General features: G+C 63.0%; 5 protein-coding genes across 8 annotated transcripts; 2 read left to right on the plus strand and 3 right to left on the minus strand.

The window, feature by feature from the left end:
* Positions 1-2,957, plus strand: LOC134055601 (testis-specific Y-encoded-like protein 4). The gene is made up of 7 exons (XM_062512007.1): positions 1-1,575; positions 1,658-1,735; positions 1,809-1,920; positions 2,021-2,166; positions 2,241-2,317; positions 2,404-2,477; positions 2,622-2,957. Exons 1-7 carry the CDS (start codon positions 1-3, stop codon positions 2,702-2,704), a joined length of 2,145 nt encoding a protein of 714 aa, XP_062367991.1. The 3' UTR covers positions 2,705-2,957.
* A 1,372-nt stretch (positions 2,958-4,329) lies between these two features.
* On the minus strand, positions 4,330-7,252 carry NAA10 (N-alpha-acetyltransferase 10, NatA catalytic subunit). 3 transcript variants are annotated; one of them, XM_062512109.1, is made up of 8 exons: positions 7,163-7,252; positions 6,634-6,732; positions 6,123-6,167; positions 5,933-5,974; positions 5,131-5,246; positions 5,002-5,046; positions 4,783-4,867; positions 4,330-4,672 (listed from the first exon to the last, which is right to left on the minus strand). In XM_062512109.1, exons 1-8 carry the CDS (start codon positions 7,181-7,183, stop codon positions 4,442-4,444), a joined length of 684 nt encoding a protein of 227 aa, XP_062368093.1. In that variant the 5' UTR covers positions 7,184-7,252; the 3' UTR covers positions 4,330-4,441. The 3 variants fall into 3 exon arrangements, with proteins under 3 accessions (XP_062368093.1, XP_062368092.1, XP_062368094.1); XM_062512108.1 differs by having other exon boundaries at positions 5,933-5,978; positions 6,109-6,167; XM_062512110.1 differs by lacking the exon at positions 5,002-5,046 and having other exon boundaries at positions 5,933-5,978; positions 6,109-6,167.
* Positions 7,253-7,973: 721 nt separating this feature from the next.
* Positions 7,974-9,737, minus strand: HSD17B10 (hydroxysteroid 17-beta dehydrogenase 10). The gene is made up of 6 exons (XM_062512105.1): positions 9,714-9,737; positions 9,455-9,619; positions 8,763-8,927; positions 8,434-8,562; positions 8,245-8,353; positions 7,974-8,164 (listed from the first exon to the last, which is right to left on the minus strand). The coding sequence occupies exons 1-6, from the start codon at positions 9,735-9,737 to the stop codon at positions 7,974-7,976; spliced, it is 783 nt and encodes a 260-aa protein (XP_062368089.1).
* An 879-nt stretch (positions 9,738-10,616) lies between these two features.
* PFKFB1 (6-phosphofructo-2-kinase/fructose-2,6-biphosphatase 1) lies at positions 10,617-14,581 on the plus strand. Its single transcript, XM_062512103.1, has 13 exons — positions 10,617-10,644; positions 11,252-11,348; positions 11,456-11,522; positions 11,639-11,713; positions 12,366-12,422; positions 12,540-12,661; positions 12,736-12,943; positions 13,302-13,448; positions 13,528-13,632; positions 13,722-13,851; positions 13,934-13,996; positions 14,319-14,383; positions 14,522-14,581. The coding sequence occupies exons 1-13, from the start codon at positions 10,617-10,619 to the stop codon at positions 14,579-14,581; spliced, it is 1,224 nt and encodes a 407-aa protein (XP_062368087.1).
* Positions 14,582-14,642: 61 nt separating this feature from the next.
* On the minus strand, positions 14,643-16,543 carry LOC134055676 (non-structural maintenance of chromosomes element 3 homolog). 2 transcript variants are annotated; one of them, XM_062512106.1, is made up of 10 exons: positions 16,376-16,543; positions 16,168-16,239; positions 16,003-16,066; positions 15,812-15,891; positions 15,640-15,734; positions 15,468-15,547; positions 15,354-15,396; positions 15,212-15,274; positions 14,855-14,969; positions 14,643-14,763 (listed from the first exon to the last, which is right to left on the minus strand). In XM_062512106.1, the coding sequence occupies exons 1-10, from the start codon at positions 16,415-16,417 to the stop codon at positions 14,701-14,703; spliced, it is 717 nt and encodes a 238-aa protein (XP_062368090.1). In that variant the 5' UTR covers positions 16,418-16,543; the 3' UTR covers positions 14,643-14,700. The 2 variants fall into 2 exon arrangements, with proteins under 2 accessions (XP_062368090.1, XP_062368091.1); XM_062512107.1 differs by having other exon boundaries at positions 16,168-16,251.
* Positions 16,544-17,228: the final 685 nt, after the last annotated feature.

The raw sequence follows: 17,228 nt of genomic DNA on the forward strand, positions 1-17,228 counted from the left end.
ATGAGCGGGGCCGGGGCCGGGACGGACCGGCCGTCCCCGGCCAAGCTCCGCCGCCTGGACGAGGCCACCGGGACGGGCTCTGCCGCCGCCGCCGCTACCCGCGGGGAGACGGCCCATTCCCCCACCCCCGCCGGAGGTCGTGGTGAGGGCCGCAGCGCGCGCGCGCGGGGCGACGGGTCCGGGCATGCGCGGGCCGGCGGCGGGGGCGCGCGCGCGCCCCCTGGCGGCGACCCGCGCGCGCCCCCTGGCGGCGACCCGCGCGCCCCCCCTGGCGGCGACCCGCGCGCCCCCCCTGGCGGCGACCCGGAGATCGCGGCTATGGCCGGGAAGGGGCTGGACACCCCCGGGGAGGGCACGGGGGGGCTGAAGACCACCGGAAAGGCCACGGCCAGCCTGGAGACCACCGAAGAAGCCGAGGAGGTTCTGGAGCCCACCATCACCCGCTGCTTGGAGCATGAAAAAGGGGTCCTGGAGACCACCAGAGAGGTCACAGAGGGCCTGGAGACCACTGCCGGGACAGCAGGAAGCCTGGAGGCCACCAACGGGCCCAAGGGGAACCTAGAGACCACCAAGAGATGCAAAGGGAGCCTGGAGACCACAAGTACTGACTGCTTGGAGCAGGAAAAAGGGGGTTCAGAGACCACCAGAGAGGTCAAAGAGGAGATGGAGACCACCAGAGAGGCCATGCGGGACCTGGAAGCTGCTGTCACACACTCCTTGGAGCAGAACAAGGCTGTCCTGGAGACTCCCATGGAATCCAAGGGAAGCCTGGAGACTACCGGAGAGGCCACGGGTGGTCTGGAGACCAGCAGGGAGGTCACAGGGAGCCTTGGGACCACCAGTGGGCGGAAAGGCAGCCTGGAGACAGCTGTCACTCGCTGCTTGGAGCAAGGGAGAAGGAGCAAGGGGTGCCTGGAGACCACCACAAAGGTCCTGGGGAGCGTGGAGAGTGATGCTTCTCCCAGTGGGGAGCTGAAAAGCACCAGCAGGCGCAAGGCAAAGACCCCTGCAAGACCCAGGGCAAGTGTAGAGACTGCCAGTACCCAGTGCTTGGAGTGGGAGACAAGAGGGAAGGAGGACCAGGAGACCAGCAGGGAGGTCTTGAAGGGCCTGGAGGCCACCAGGGAGGACGCAGGAAGCCTGGAGACCACCATCACTGGCCACGTGAAGCGGGACAGAGAGCAGAAGGGTGGTGTGGAGTCCACCATGGAGCCTGAGGAGGGCCTGGAGCCCACCCCCACAGCCTGTGTGGGGCAGAGCCGTGGTGGCCTCGGGCTCCCAGATCTCATGGGGGTCCCAGAGCCTGCGGGGGTCCCAGTCCCCAAGGAGCAGGTGGCCGAGGAGAGCGCGGTGATCTCCCTGGACGAGGATGAGGAGGAGGAAGAGGAGCGGGATGAAGGTCCGGCGCGGTACCTGGCGGCGCTGGAGGCCGTGCAGCTGGAGCTGGAGGCCGTGGAGGAGGAGGCAGCTCGAGCCTTTCAACGCCTCCGCACCCGCTTCTGCCTCCGCCGCCGGCCCCACCTGCAGCGCCGCAACCGCCTCATCCAGCACATCCCCGGCTTCTGGGTCACCGCTGTATCCTTGGGGGGCTGCATTTTGGGGTGGGGGGTTTATGGGAACCTCCAGATCCATGTTTCCTTGACTCCCCCATCCCCAGTTCCTGAACCACCCGCAGCTCTCGGCCATGATCAGTGACCGTGACGAGGACGCGCTGAGCTACATGACGAGTTTGCAGGTGCCTGGAGGGGATTTTGGGGGGTGATTTGGGGCCGTGTGGCTCCCCTGAAGTAACACACCTGGGCCTACAGGTGGAGGAGTTTGGCCAGAGCCGCCCTGGGTGCCGCATCCGGTTCTTCTTCAGTGTCAACCCCTATTTCCAGAATGACGTCGTGGCCAAGGAGTTCGTGCGCAGCCCCTCTGGTGGGTGTTGGGGCAGGGGGGCACCCCCACTTCCTACAGCCCAAGGAGGGGTTTGGGGGGGCTCCAGAGAGAGCCCCTCATGTGTTGTCCTTCCTCCCAGGTCACCTGGTGTCCCACTCGACCCCGATCCGGTGGTGGCAGGGACAGGACCCCCGTTCCCGCACCCACAAGGGCCCCCCAGCCCCCCGCAGCTTCTTTGCGTGGTTTGGGGACCACAGCTTCCCTGCGGGGGACCGTGTGGCTGAGGTGAGCCCAGTGCTCCCAGTAACACCTCCCAGTGCTCCCAGTACCCCCCTGACCTCCCCATCTGCTCCACCCAGATCATCAAGGAGGAGCTTTGGCCCAACCCACTCCAGTTCTACCTGCTGGGGGAGGGTGCAGAGGGACCCCCTGACAGGTGAGCTGCACCCCTGGGGGGTTTAGGGGGGAGACCAGGGGAGGGAACCCCGAACCTTCAACCCCACACTAACGCCCCCTCCCCAGTGAGAGTGGCGAGGACTGCGTGGTGATCCTGGATGATGACGAGGACGTGCAGGAGATCCCAGATGATGGGGATGGTAAGTGACCGATTCCCCCCTCTACCCTGGGGGGACCCCAAAACTCCTCACCTGAGGAAATGGGGGGATGGACCCACCCCCCCAGAGTCCTCTTGGAAAGGGGGTAGGGGGCTGATTTTGTTCCCCCCAACCCTCCCCCTCCAGGCAGTGGCGTGGAAGAGATCCCAACTGAGGAGCCCCCCAACCCCCCTGTGGGACAGAAAGACCCCAACAGGGGCAGAATCTAATTTGGGGGGGGGGGAGGGGGGCGGTTGGGGGTGCTGCACATCTCTGCCCCCCCAACCCCACCGGCATTGCGGGTAATGAGGGGCTGGGGGCCCCCAACACAGCTCAGGGTGTTCGAAGGCCTTTCACCCCCCCCTTCCTCCCAACCCTTTCATGACCCCCTCTCCAGGGACCCCCAGTCTTCCCAGGTCCATCATCTGGGGGATGGGGGCATCCCCCTAAATCCTTCCCCCCTCCACACACACCACACACAAGGGGAGAAACACAACCATTTCCTAACCATTTTTGTACATTCTGGGTTAAAAACTTGTAAAATTTTCTTTTTATATCTAAAAATATATTATAATAAAGAGAAAGTTTTAACAGATTCACAGAGACCTCCCTTGAACCCCAAGGGAGTGGGGGAGGGATTTCAGGGTGATTTTATTCCCCTGGGTCATTCCCCTCCTCACCTGGTGCTGGGGTGAGGGGCTCTCCTAGCTCTGGAGGGGGGGGCTCCTGGATGTGAGGACCAGGAGGGAGTCCCCCAAAGTGCCAAGGACCCCCGTGAGTGCCCCAGTGCTCCCGCAGCAGCACAAAAAGGGGGAGGCACCCAGAGCAAGCCATCAGACACCCCCTCCCCGACAGAACCAGTTCCCTCCTCACACTCCTCCCCCCAGTCCACTACCTGTCCCCCTAAAACCCCTCCCAGTGCAAGACTCTGTCTCACACTCCCCCTCCTGCTCTGGTGTCCCCCAATAGACGTGACCTCATTCCTACTGCTGCTGCTCCACACCCCCCCTCCATTTGCTTCTGGTGTCTCTCAGAACCTGCGGTGAAAGTCTCCCCATGAACACCACTGGTCCCAGTGGGGTACCCCCTCTTTTCCAGCCCGATCCCGGTGTCTCCATCCCCCCGGTACCAGTGACACATACGCCTCTGCCCCCTTTCCAGCCCCGTCCCAGTGACTCGCCCTCCCACCCTCCCCTTTCCAGCTCGGTCCCGGTGCCTCCACATCACCCCTCCCCTCAGTTCCAGCCGGATCCCAGTGCCCCCCCCACCCCCCAGCTCCCGCTCCAGCACCGCCTCCAGCGCCTCCCCGAGCTCCGCCAGCCCCCCCGGGAACCCGAACCGCCGTCGAACCGCAGCTGCATCTGCGGGGCCGTGGCGATATCAGCGGCGGGGGAAACGCACCGGGCCGGGTCCGCCGCACCGGCCTCGTACACACCGGCACGGCCTGTCCCGGCGGTGGGCAGAAGCGCACGCAGCAGCGGTGCCTGCCCGGTTCCCGCTGCCCCGACCCCGCTCCGGTCCCGGTTCCGATCGCGGTCCCGGTGCCTCCGCCCGCCCCGCACCGCCGCCTGCTCCTCTCCTCCTTCCCGCATGGCGGCACTATAGCTGCGCGTCTCCACCAATCAGCGGGCGAATCTCAGCGCGGGCCGCGCCCCAACCAATCAGCAGCTGAGGGATCAGCAGAGGTCACGCCCCCACCCAAAGCTGAGTGGGCGTGACCAATCCAAACCCCGCCCCCCAACTTTACCCTGGGGAGGGAGGGAGCGAGACCCCGCCCCCCCCCACCTTGATCCCCCCAAAAAGACACGAGCACCCCTAGACCAGGGTCGCACACAGACATAGCACAGGCTGGAGAGAGAGGGGCTTTACTGCCCCCAACAAGCACCAGGAGGGTCCCTGGGGGCTCCCGGTGGTCTGGGGAGCCCCAGGGGGGTCCCAGGGATTTTGGGGGGAACTCTCGGCGGTCCCTATGAGGCAGAGTCGGAGGCCTCGGAGCTGTCCTTGACGTCGGTGCTCTCGGTGGTCTCGCTGACCTCGCTGACGTCTTTGCTGTCGCCCCCCCCATCCTCGTGGTGGTGGGGTCCTGTGGGGGGGTGCGAGGGGGGCCCCCCCGAGCCGCAGACCCCATCCCCACCCCGGGGGGGCTCGGCGGGGGCCAGGGGCCGGCCCCGCTCTTTCTGCTCCACCTGCTTCCTCAGCTAGGTGAGGGGGGACAAAGAGGGGGTTACGGAGAAAGAAGAGACCTGGAAGGGCCCTGGGGGGCTGGGAGACCCCCCAGGAGGGTTTGGGGGTCCCGGGGGGGCTGTACCTCATCCGCCATTTGGGTGAGGTCCCGTTTCATGGCGTAGGCATCCTCTCCGTCTGCGTAGTACTTGGGCTCCACCTCACTGATCCTGGAGGGGAAATTTGGGGGGCTCACAAATGAGGGTGGAGGGTGTTTTGTGTCCAACTGTCCCAAAGCTGCTCTAACCCCACATTTCATCCTCCAGCTCCCCCAAACCCCCTTTTCCCCCTGCCCCAGACTCACTGGAAGTTGAGGGTGTTGGAGTAGAGATGCAGCGCTGCCCGGTTGCTGCCAAGGACAAACAGGGGGGTTATTTTAGGGGTGTTCCCACGGTTTTGGGGGGGATTTTGGGAGATGGGGAGGGGGTCTCACCTCTTGCGGACGTGCAGGGACACGTATTTGGCGTTGAAGTTCTCAATCATGGCCCGGGACGCCTGGTCCATGAGCTTCTGTGCCAGCCCCAGGCGCCGGTGCGAGCGTTTCACTGCCTAGGGGGGCCCAAAATGGGCTGGGACACCCCAAAAATCCCCGGGGGACCCCAGTAACAGTCGAAGGAACACCAAAACTCTCAAGGCACCCCTGAACCCAGCCAGGAGCTGGTGGGAATATTTCAGGACCGCAGGGAGATCAAAATTGGTTGGGGATGCCAGAAATCAGATGGGGTACTCCAAAACTCCCTGAGGGACCTCAAAATGGGCTGGGGCTCTGCCAAAGAAAACAGGGCACCCCCAAACCAACCCAGGTGGAAGATGTTTCACTGCCTGTGGTCTCCAAACAGCCTAGAGCACCTCAAACCCATCCAAGACACCTCAAAAAAACTCACCGTGGCACCCCAGAAACTACCCGACACCCCTGGGGCACCCCCAGATCATGCCCTACTGGACCTCAAAAAACCCCCAAAGCCTCAGAACCCCTCCGTGAGTCCCTCAAAACACTTAAAGAGCCACCAAAGATCCTGTAAGTGCACCCCAAAACCCTTGAAGCAATCTTGAAGTGCATCCCAAGACCTCAGGCCCCATCCAAGAGCCCCCCAAAGACCCTCAAGAAATGCCCCACAGGCTGAGGCTCCCTCCAAGAGCCCACTAAGACCCTCAAGAAACCCTCCCAAACCTTCATGTGACCCCCAAGCCCCGCAAAAAAGCCTCTGACCTATTCCCAAACCCCCCTGCCTTACCAGGGATGTGATGTGTCCATGTGGGACGTCATCGGGATCTTCCTCCCTGCACAATCACAGGGAGGGCATGGGGGTGAGGGGGGGGGTGAGACCTCCAAATCCCACCTACAACACCCCCCACGAGCCCCCAGAACCCCAGGAAAATGGGGGGAAGGGCCCCCCCACCCCACACTCACATCTTGGCCAGGACGTATCCCACGATCTTCCCATTCTCATCCTCAGCAATGTAAGAGAGCTAAGGGGGGGAAAAAGGGGTGAGGGAGGGGGTAGGTGTGCTTGGGGGGGGGGGGGGAATCCAGGTATGCTGGAGGGATCCAGGTGTCCCTGGGGTAAGGAAAAGGATCCAGGGGGTCCTGGGGAGGGATTCTGGGGCCCCAGGGAAAGATCCAGGTGTTTGAGGTGGGGGGAATTCCAGTGGGGGGGGTCACAGTGGCTCTGAGGAGGGGGAATCCCAGTACACCAGGAGGGGGTCTAGGAGCCCAGAGAGGGGATGATCCAGGTGTTTCAGGGGGACTCCAGGGCTCCTGGGTGAAAATTCAGGGTCCCCGAGTGTCCCAAGGAGGGATCCAGGTGTTTCAGGGGAAGACTGAGGGAGACCTGGGGGGAAATCCAGGTGCACTGAGGGCAGGGGGGGTTAGATCCAGGTGTCCGGAGCAGGAGGAGGGAGCCAGGTTGTTACAGGGGCGGATCCAGGACCACACCTGGGGCCAGGAGAGGCCGTGGTAGAAGTAGTATTTCATCTGGTAGTTCTCGGGCAAGCAGAGCAGGTTGCAGTGCTGCATGTTCATCAGGTCCTCGGGCTGCCGGGCGGAGGCGGAACCAGGGCACGGGGGAGTCACCCCGGAACCGGCCCCGGTGATCGCCAACACCAGGGTGTTGGTGTGCCCCTCCAGGGCACACAGCCCACCTCAGAGTCCCCAAACAGTACCGAGATCCGGTACTGCCCCTCAGAGCCCCCTCAAGGGCCCGGCGCCCCTTCCCAAAGCCCAGGATCCCACTCTGTACCCTTGTAAGACCCCAGTCTCCCCTGTTTGAGGCGCGGTAATGCACCTGCCAGAGCCCGGTCCCTACCTCAGACACCTCATAAAACCCCAGGCTTCCCCGCTCCAGGGCCCGGTGTTTCCCTCACACCCTCCCCCAGGGCCCGGTACCGCCGTCCGATCCCTCTCCGGTCTCCGGCTCCCCCTCGCCGAGCCCCGGCTGCGCCCCCCTGCCCCCCAGGCCGCCCACCCGCGCGTTGCGGATGTTCATGGCTGCGGCCGCCCGTTCCAGGTCCCGATCCCGATCCCGGCTCCGGTCCCGGTCCCCTCACGAGCCGCTTCCGGCGGAAGTTCCTCTCTGGTCAATCAGAGTTGAACCTGCCCACCTGCTCGTCTCGCTGTACTGACAGACGCATCAGCCAATCAGCGGGCGGAAGGTGTTGCCACGCCCCGCCCTTATTGTAACCTTTGCCCTCAGCCAATCAGATGCGAGTTCCGCGCAAGTCCCCGGGCGCGGCGGGCAGGATCTGCCCTCTCCCACCCCCCTAACCGTCCAATCACGTCTGGCACTGTTGAAGATTGACAGCGGCACGAGCCAATGGGGAGAGGCTGGAGGCGGGGCAGCGCAGGGCATGCCGCGTGGGCGAACACGCTTTATTGCGATGGGGGAGGGGCTCGAGGGAGGGACAGAGGGACCCGGGGGGCAAGGAGGTTCCCACGCCCAGGGGGCTCGGGATTGGTCCCCCACACCTGAGTAGGGTCCCCATCACAGGGTTTCCCAAGTTCCTGAGGGGCCTCATGGACACATTCATGGGGTTTGTCCACGAATCCTAGGGTGTCCCCACTCATGTGTCGTCCCCACTCGAGGCTGGGGGGATTGTGTCCACTCAGGAGAGACTGTCCCCATTCATACGGTGTCCCCAGTCCTTGTCCCCGCAGCGCTCCCATCCTGGAGTGTCCCCGGAGAGCGTCCAGCCATAGCGTCCATCCCTGCTCTCTGTCCCCAGCATGACCATGCCCCCCCCCAAAATTTGGGGACAGGGTTGGGGGTTGCCTCAGACTCAGGGCTGCATGCGCAGGGCCCCATCCAGCCTCACCACCTCCCCGTTGATCATGGGGTTCTCAGCCAGTGCCTGCACGAGGTGGGCGTACTCGGCAGGGTCCCCCAGCCGGGATGGGAAAGGCACTTGCTGTCCCAAAAACTTCCGGACCTTCTCGGGCAAACCAGCCAGGAGCGGGGTGGAGAACAGCCCTGGGGAACCCCAAAACCAGCGTGAATCAGGGAACTCCCCCTCCTCACCTTCCCACCCAGGTGCGCCCCCGTGGCCGTACCTGGGGCGATGGTGACCACGCGGATGCCCAGCGGTGCCAGGTCCCGGGCAATGGGCAGGGTCATGCCCACGATGCCACCCTTGGAGGCCGAGTAGGCTGCTTGACCCACCTGTGGGGAGGAGGTGTGACCGACCACCGCAGGGTCCCCTGTTGCCCTGGTGGGTTCTAGGGTCCCTGGGGGTCCCTCACCTGCCCCTCAAAGGCAGCCACGCTGGCGGTGTTGACCACGAGCCCACGGTGGCCGTCGGCATCGGGCTTGTTCTGGCTCATCAGCTGCGCGCTGAGGCGGATCACGTTGAAGGTCCCCACCAGGTTCACCTGCGGGAGGGAGAAGGATTAGGGGAAAGGGACTCTTGTGGGCACCACCAAACCCTGCTGGTACCCCCCCAGCCCCCTGTGCTGTGCTGGGAACACCCCAAAAAGCCCCCACATCTCCAGCTGCCCCATTGACCAGGTCATCCTACTGACCACAGACACCCCCATCCTACTGCCCAGGCACCCCTGAGCCCTCCACTCACGTTGATGACCCTCTGGAAGTCCTCCAGGTCATGCACTTTGTCCTTCTTGCTGTTGTAGGTCTTGACGGCGATGCCGATGCCGGCGCAGTTCACGGCCAGGTCCAGGCGGCCAAACTGCTTCTGGGCCACAGCCAGTGCTGTCCCCACCTCCTCAGGAGAGGTCACCTGGGGGCGAGCGGGGTGTCACCACTGGGGTCATGTTGGGACATCACTGGGGGAGTTAAGGTGGGATGGCACCATTGGGGTCAGTGTGGGACATCATCAGTGGGGTCATGGTGGATGTGACTTGTGGGGTCAGGGTGGTCCTGTATTGAAAGGGGGTCACCAGGGTGGTCAAGGCAGACCCCACTTCCTCAGCTGAGGTCAGCTGGGGACAAGGGGCCTGTGTTGAGGAGGGATGTCACCGGATAGGTCAAGGTGGGATGTCACCAGCAAGGTCAAAGTGACCCCAACTCCTCAATCAAGGTCACACTGGACCAAATTTGAGGGGGAAGGATGTTACCAGGGGGGTCAAGGTGGTCCCCACCACCTTGGCCAAGGCCACCTGTGGGGTCAAGGGGGCTCCACATCAAGGTGGGATGCCACCTGAAGGGTCAAAGGTCACCAGCGGGGTCAAGGTTGCCCTGTGTTGAGGTGGGATGTCACCGGTGTGGTCAAGGTGGAGAAGCCCCCGCAGCCCCCCCGGTGCTCACGTCAGCAGGAGCGAAGGCACAGTGGTCGCCCAGCTCCTGGGCCAGCTGGCCCCCGTTGGACGTGGGCAGGTCCAGCAGCACCACGCGTGCCCCTTGCTGCACCAGCCGCTCCACCGTGGCCCGGCCCAGCCCGGAGCCGCCGCCGGTCACCAGCGCCACCAGGCCCTGGGGGAGGGGGGGACAGAGAGGGGTCAGCGGGTAGGGGGGACCCCAGCACAGATCCCCGGGGGACGCGGGGTCCGGGGGGGGATCCCGGTACCTTCACGCTGCGAATCGCCGCCATCGCCTCGGTCCGGCCAATGCCCGCGAGGGGAGGAACCGGGGAGGAGCGGGGAGGGAACGGGGAGGGAACGGGAGGAGCGGGGAGGGACCTGGCGACACCGGGGAATGACCGGGGGTTGGGCCAAAGGAGGGTTCGGGGGTGGGGCCGGGGGAGAACCTGGGGGGACACCATGGGCTGGACCGAGGGAGGGACGGGGGTGGCACCGGCAGGGGCGGGGGACACGAGTGGGGAATCCCGGGGGGAGGAGAGTGGGACAAGAGGGTTCCCCAGCTCGAGGAAGGGGGACCGGGGAATTCCCCCGGTCCGGGGGGGGGTGGGGGTGTCCGAGGCATGGAGGGTCCCCCACAGCAGTGGGGGTCAGGGGTGTCCGGAGGGGTCCCATGGGGGGGGTCCCGATCCCCTTTTCCTCCTCATCCCCGGGACTGAGGACCCCAAGACATGAAAATTGGGACCCCCAAAGGAACAGGATTGAGACATTCAAGGGGAGGAGGACCAGGACCCCAAAGAAAGGGGATGGGGAACCCTGAAGGGACAAGATCCAGTCCCCCAGTGGGTGGGATTTGAATTCCCAGGGGGATAATTCCAGCCAAGGTGTCCGGATTGGGACCCCCGGAGGAGAAGGTCGCCCGCGGAGGGGGGGGGGGGGGGGGTTCGGGTCAGTACTCCAGGATTGAGACCCCCCCGGGGAACGGAAGCAGGACCCCCAGGGGGACACGGCTGAGCCCCCAAGGTGACGGGGTCAGGTCCCCACTGAGGGGCCCCGCTGGCCCCCCCTTGTCCCCTCGTCCCTCCCAGCCCGGCCAGCAGCCAGGGTATAACGTTACCTCCGACCTTCCCGGGGGGCACCGCCAGCACCCGCCGGGCACCCCCACCCCAAAAATGGAGGAGAAATCACCCAAAATCCCAGGTACAAGGGACTGCGGTGAATTCTGAGGGGCTGGGACAGCGACAGTGACCTCGGGGACACTGACCGGGGGCGGGGGCAGAGGCAGGGACATGGCGGCGACATCGGAGCGGCTGACGAGGACCCTCTGCCCACCCCCCCCGGAGAAAAAAAAAAAAGTGGGTGCCCCTTTGCACCTCTCGAGTGACACGGGGGTGTGGGGGGGAACACACACGTGCGCTAAGGGGGAGGAGAATTCCCCCCAAAACACCCACAGGAGTTCACGGAGGAGAGATTTCCTCACTCAGGGCAGGTTGTTCTACCCCAGCTTGGGGTGCAGGAGGGTTTTGGGGGTGCAAAGGCAGTTGGGGAGATCTTGGGGGGATAAGAGTGCTGTTAGCACCCCTCAGATTCCCCCCTGCCCGCAGCCTCCGTGCCCCAGTTCACGAACTGCCCCACCATGGTGATACTGGTGGGGTTACCTGCCCGAGGCAAGACCTACATCTCCCGAAAACTCACCCGCTACCTGAACTGGATCGGCACCCCGACACGGGGTGAGTGATTGTGGGGTGGGGAGGGGCGTCCCAAAAGTTTGGGGATCCCCCTGAAGCCCCCGCGGGTCCCTCTGCAGTGTTCAACGTGGGTGAGTACCGCAGGGAAGCCGTCCCCAGCTACAAGAACTACGAGTTCTTCCGTCACGATAACCCCGAGGGGGTGGAGATCCGCAGGTTAGAGGGGAGGGGGGAGGGGTGGTTTGTGGAGGAGGGGAATTTTTGGGGTACATTTGGGAGGTCTGAGCTGAGACAGCTGCACCCCCCAAACCCCAAATCCCCAGGCACTGCGCTCTGGCTGCCCTGAAGGATGTCCGCACTTACCTGAGCTCTGAGGAGGGGCAGGTGGCGGTAAGAGCCCCCCCCCCCAAAAAACTTAAAACCCCCTCCATGAGCAAACGAAGCCCCCTAAAATATTGGGGGAGGGGGGGGGTGTTGAAATTTCTCCCCCAACGCCCCCCCCCAAGGTGTTTGATGCCACCAACACAACAAGGGAACGGCGGGCTGTGATCCTGCAGTTCGCCAAGGAAAACGGGTACAAGGTACAATTTGGGGGGGGTCATAGAATTTGAGGGGGTGGAAATGCTGCTTGGGGGGGGGTCTCGAGCACATTGTGGGGGAAAACTGTTTTGGGGGTGCCCAGGGACTGATTTGGGGGTATCCACAGAATGGTGGGGGCGATGCTGTTTTGGGGGTGTCCTCGACTGGGGGGGGGAATGACACTGGTTTTAGGGATATCCACAGTTTGGGGGTGGTGACACTGATTTGGGGGTGTGATAGCATGAGGGGGAAGGGATGGCTCAGATTTGGGGACATCCAGAATAGGGGGGGGTGTGGCATTGACTGGGTGGGGCTACAGCACATGGGGGGGACGCTTGCAGTGTTTTGGGGGGGACACTGTTTTGGGGTGCTCACAGCATAGTGGGGGCAGTGCCAATGACTTAGGGGGTGGTGGCACTGTTTTTGGGGTGTCCCAATTTTTCTTTTTTTGGGGAGGTGTGGGCAGTGACACTGGAGGCGTCACAGCATGGGGAGGTGACTCCGTGGCACTGTTTTGGGGATGTCACAGCATGGGGGTGGCACCAATTTTGGGGGTGTCACAGCATGGGGGCATGGTGACACTGTAGCACTTTTTTGGGGGTGTCACAAAATGGGGGAGCCACTGGTGCTCCCCCTTTTCCTGTCACCCCCCAGGTTCTGTTCGTTGAGTCCATCTGTGACGACCCCACCATCATCGAGGAGAACATCAAGGTGAGACCCTGGGCGGGGCTGTGACAACAGGGACCTGGAGGTGACAAATGGAGCTGGGGGGTGATGGGGGAAGCTGCGTGCACCCCCCAAAAAGCCGTGCTCCCCCCGATTCCCCAGCAAGTGAAGCTCAGCAGCCCCGACTACAAGGGCCGTGCGCAGGACGAGGCAGTGGCCGATTTCCTGAAGCGCATCGAGTGCTACAAGGCCACCTACGAGCCCTTGGATGACGAGCTGGACAGGTGACCCCCACCCCACGTCCCCCCATAACCCCACCAGGCCTGCCCTGACCGGGGTGTCCCCCCGAACTCCCCAGCGGGCTGTCCTACATCAAGATCTTCGACGTGGGGCTGCGGTACCTGGCGAACCGGGTGCAGGGCCACGTGCAGAGCCGCACCGTTTATTACCTGATGAACATCCACGTCACGCCCCGAGCCATCTACCTGAGCCGCCACGGCGAGAGCCAGCTCAACCTGCTGGGACGCATCGGGGGAGACTCGGCGCTGTCCCCTCGTGGGCGACAGGTGGGGTCAGAGGCAGCTCAGCTTATGGGGGCACACCTGGGGGACTCAGGGATGTCCCTTCATGGGCAAGAGGTGGGGTCAGAGCCAGCTCAGCCTGCAGGGACACACTGGGGGGACTCGGGGATGTCCCCTCACAGGCACTAGGTGAGGCTGGGGGAGAACAGGTGAGGTGTGGGGCTAAAGGAGGCCACACCCAGCAGTCACACCGCGTGGTAATTGCCCAGGTAACAGCCAGAAAGGAGCAGGGCTTAGGCCACACCCCGCTGCTCCCCAGCCCCTGCTACCGCATGAGGGCTGTGTCCAGAGGGCCAGGGCAAGACACACCCAGTGGCCAAACCCTTCTTCCCACCCCTCCCAGTACGCCCAGGCGCTGGCCCAGTTCATCCGCAGCCAGGACATCCAGGAGCTGAAGGTGTGGACGAGCCACATGAAACGCACCATCGAGACAGCCGAGGCTCTGGGCGTGCCCTACGAGCAGTGGAAGGCCCTCAACGAGATCGACGCCGTGAGCCACACCCCATTTTTGGGGATGTAGGGGACTCCCCCCGAACACCCCTGCAGTCCCCAACACCGCTATCCCACAGGGGGTCTGTGAGGAGATGACCTACGAGGAGATCCAGGAGCACTACCCCAAGGAGCTGGCACTGCGGGACCAGGACAAGTACCGCTACCGCTACCCCAAGGGAGAGGTACCCCCAAAATCCCCCTGGGGGACAGCGGGGGGGGGGGGGTGGGGGACGACAGGGGTCTGGGGACACCCCCTAACCCCCCTCCCCAGTCCTATGAGGACCTGGTGCAGCGGCTGGAGCCAGTCATCATGGAGCTGGAGCGGCAGGAGAACGTCCTGGTCATCTGTCACCAGGCTGTCATGCGCTGCCTGCTGGCCTATTTCCTGGACAAGAGCGCGGGTGAGGCCTTGGGGACAGTCAGGGGACGACTGGGGACACCCCAGACCTGCTGTGCCCACCTCATTCTCTTAACCCCTCCCAGATGAGCTGCCCTACCTCAAGTGTCCCCTGCACACGGTGCTAAAGCTGACCCCTGTAGCCTACGGTGAGTCCCCCCAAAAAGGGGACTGTGTCCCCAGAGTTTCTCCCCTAAAATGAGGACAATTTCCCCCAAAAAAGGGACTGTTCCCCCAGTTTCTCCCCAAAATGGGGACAATATCTCCCAATGGGGGCCATCTCTTATGGTGTCCCAGCATAAAAAAGGAACAACCAACCCAAAAGACCCCAACAACCCCAGTATCCCACCTGAAAAGGGGGACAAATGATCCCCAAAAAAAGAGGCTGTTCCCTCCCTAAAATAGGGACAACATCCCCCTTCCCCAAGCCCCCTCCAGCTGCAGCCAGGTCCCTTTTTTCCCTGGAACCAGGGTGTGAGGTTGAGTCCATCTTCCTCAACATCGAGGCAGTGAACACCCACCGGGCACGACCCCAGGTGAGGGCTCCCCATCCCCAAATCCACCTCAGAAAGAGGGTGCAGATCTCATTAACGCCCCCCCGCCGCCCCCAAACTGAGGGGGGGGTGTTAAATTTTGGGGAGATTACCCCAAAACTCCACATCTTCACCCCACAGAATGTCGACATCAACCGCACCGCAGCTGATGCCCTGAACACCGTCCCTGAGCACTTCTGAGGGGTCTCTTGGAAGCCCCCCCACCACCAAAAAAAACATAAAATAAACCTTGTACAACCAAGCACTGAGCCTGCAAATCAGGGGGCTGCACACCAACGGGGTGTCTTTATTTTGGGGCGTCAGGGCGTGGCCTCGGCCTCGCTGTACTGGCTCGCCCAGAACGTGGGGTCCTTGCCTTGTATCTGAGTGGGAGAAAAGAAATAGGGGATGGGGACATTAAATTGAGCCCCAGAGCCCCCCATAACCCACAGATGCCCCCTAACATGGCCTCACCTTTGCCACGAAGTTCAGCACATCCTTCTTGGATGTCTCCTTTTCTGCCCGTGGCCCCCACTGGTACTTGAATTCAGGGGGGTCCGTCAGAGGGATGGGGGTGGTCTCCAGATACCTGCAGAGGGCTGAGTGGTGGTGACCCCTCCCAGCAGGTTTTGGGGTGCCCAAGGGCAGTGTCCAGCACTCCCCAGCCCCATGAGGGAATCCTCGAGCCACAGGGTGTGGGGGCTGCAGGCTTTGCTCTGCGGTGTGGTATAAACAGCCCGGCCAAGGCTGGCGCCGAGGCTGCTCTGGGCACACCGGGAGGGATGGGGGACCCGCACCCCAAAACCCCCCTCCCAGGACCCTCCTACTCACTTCTGCCGTACAAACTCCTCTGTCACCAGCTTCCGAACATCCCCGAACACGCTGTGCTGCTTCCTGAGGACAGGGGTTAGTGAGGGGTGGCACTGACCAGCCCCATTTCCCCAATTCCGTGCGTGTTCCCCCAGTATCCTACCCTGGGTACACACGGAGCAGATGCAGGAATTCCCACAAAGCACCTGGAAAAGGGGGTCAGTGAGCAGGGAGCAAAGGGAATGTGAAACATGGGGGGGTTTGGGGGAGGACTCACTGTCTTTGACTGAGTTGCCCTTCATGAAGATGAAGCTGAGGATGACTAAGAGGAGCCCCATCTTCTCCTTCTCTTTCTCCCTGCAGCAGACACTGGTATGCCATCGAGGTGGGGGGGACATGCTGATGGGGTACCCCCCCGCCCCAGATCACCCCCAGCAGCAGCCCCTCACCTGCAGAGGTACTGGCCCTCAGCACGGGGCAGGTTATTGATGAGGATGCAGATGTGGCGCTTGGTGTCGATCTCCACCAGCTGCAGCCCGAACACCTGCGGGAGGACAAGGGTTAATCCACGGGATATCTCTCCCCAAAACCCTCCCCCTTCCCCTGCCGTGCTCCCCCCACCTCTTGCAGGGTCTTGCCCGCCTTGTTGAGGATTTCCCAGTAGGCATCCCTGTATTCCCGGATTATATTCTTCAGCATATCTACAGGAAACAGGCAGGGAACCACTGAGGGAGCCTGGAGCTCTGAGCTTCCCACGGCCAGCAAGGCTTTAGGGGTCCAGACGCAGTGCAAGGGGGCTCCCCTCAACGTACCTGCCTTCTTGACAGGAATCTTCTTCTGGTCCCTCACAAGCAGGAACTGAACCAGCTCACTCACCTGTGGGGGAATGAGCAGGGAAGGCCAAGAGCGGCCTGATGACAGAAGAATGCAGACACAGGAGCCCAGGAGTGGGTAGAGAAGGGATCACTGCAATCCACCTTCTGGTTCACCTGGTCCTGGGAGCGCCGCTCCACCTGGGTTGGGATTGTATCATCCTCCCCATCGGTCACCTGAGTGGAAAGGACAATGGAAGAGGGAGAATTTGATGTTAGGGAAGGGATCAAAACCGAGGAGGGGAGAATAGGAGCGGCCAGGAGGGAATTGGAAAGCAGATAAGGGGAGAACGGCGGAGGTGTAGCCTCTCACCTGAGAGCAGCCGAGCCCTTTGCTGCGCTTCCGCTGGGACATTTCTCACAGCAGTTCTAAGACGAAAAAAAGAGCCCAGCGAGCTAAATCCACGACGAGAGCACCCCTAAGGCCGTCCTCCACATCCCACCCTCAGCAGGGCCGCAGAGATCCCCTCATAGGCCCGGCCACCGACCAGGCTCACGTACGAACCGTCACCGCCCGCGACTGCGCCGGCCCCACCCACATCCACCGACCCCGCCCACTCCAGCCCCGCCCCGTCCCACTTCCCATTGGTCCAGGTCCATCTAGCCCCGCCTACCCCCCATCTCCGCATCGCGATTGGTCGAGAGCCCGACCCCGCCCCGCCCCACGGCGCCCGCCGGGCCAGTCTCGCGCTCCACCCTCCCCCCCCCCCGCCCCTCCCTCCCCTCAGGTGGCGAAAAAGGCGGGAAGAGCGCGGCACGCGCTCCCCGCTCCCCTCACAGCGACAAAATGGCGCCAAGCGCTGGGAAAAAACCGCAAAACATCCCAAAAATGACCCGTAATAGCACATTTCGCTCCTCTCTTCGCTTTATCCGTTATTTGAAGTACTTTGCTGCCACCGCTGCCACCTGTAACGCGTTGCTGGGGCCCTTCCCGCAGGTGGAGGAAGAGGTGACAAAATGGCGGTGGAGGCTGAGGGGAGCTTGGTGCCCGTGCCTACCTCCAGCCCTGCATTGGGATATTGGCGGCACCTCAAAATCCAGGGGGAGCCTTCATCCCCTGCCTGTACAGCTGAGGGTGCCATGAGAGATAAGTGTGATAGCTTGGGGAGGCACCCAGTGCCTTTTTGGGGTGTACAAGGGGGGTCTGAGGAGCTGCGGGACCTCAG

The sequence above is a fragment of the Cinclus cinclus genome, chromosome 33 (genome assembly GCF_963662255.1).
Source record: "Cinclus cinclus chromosome 33, bCinCin1.1, whole genome shotgun sequence".
NCBI classification, from domain to species: domain Eukaryota; kingdom Metazoa; phylum Chordata; class Aves; order Passeriformes; family Cinclidae; genus Cinclus; species Cinclus cinclus.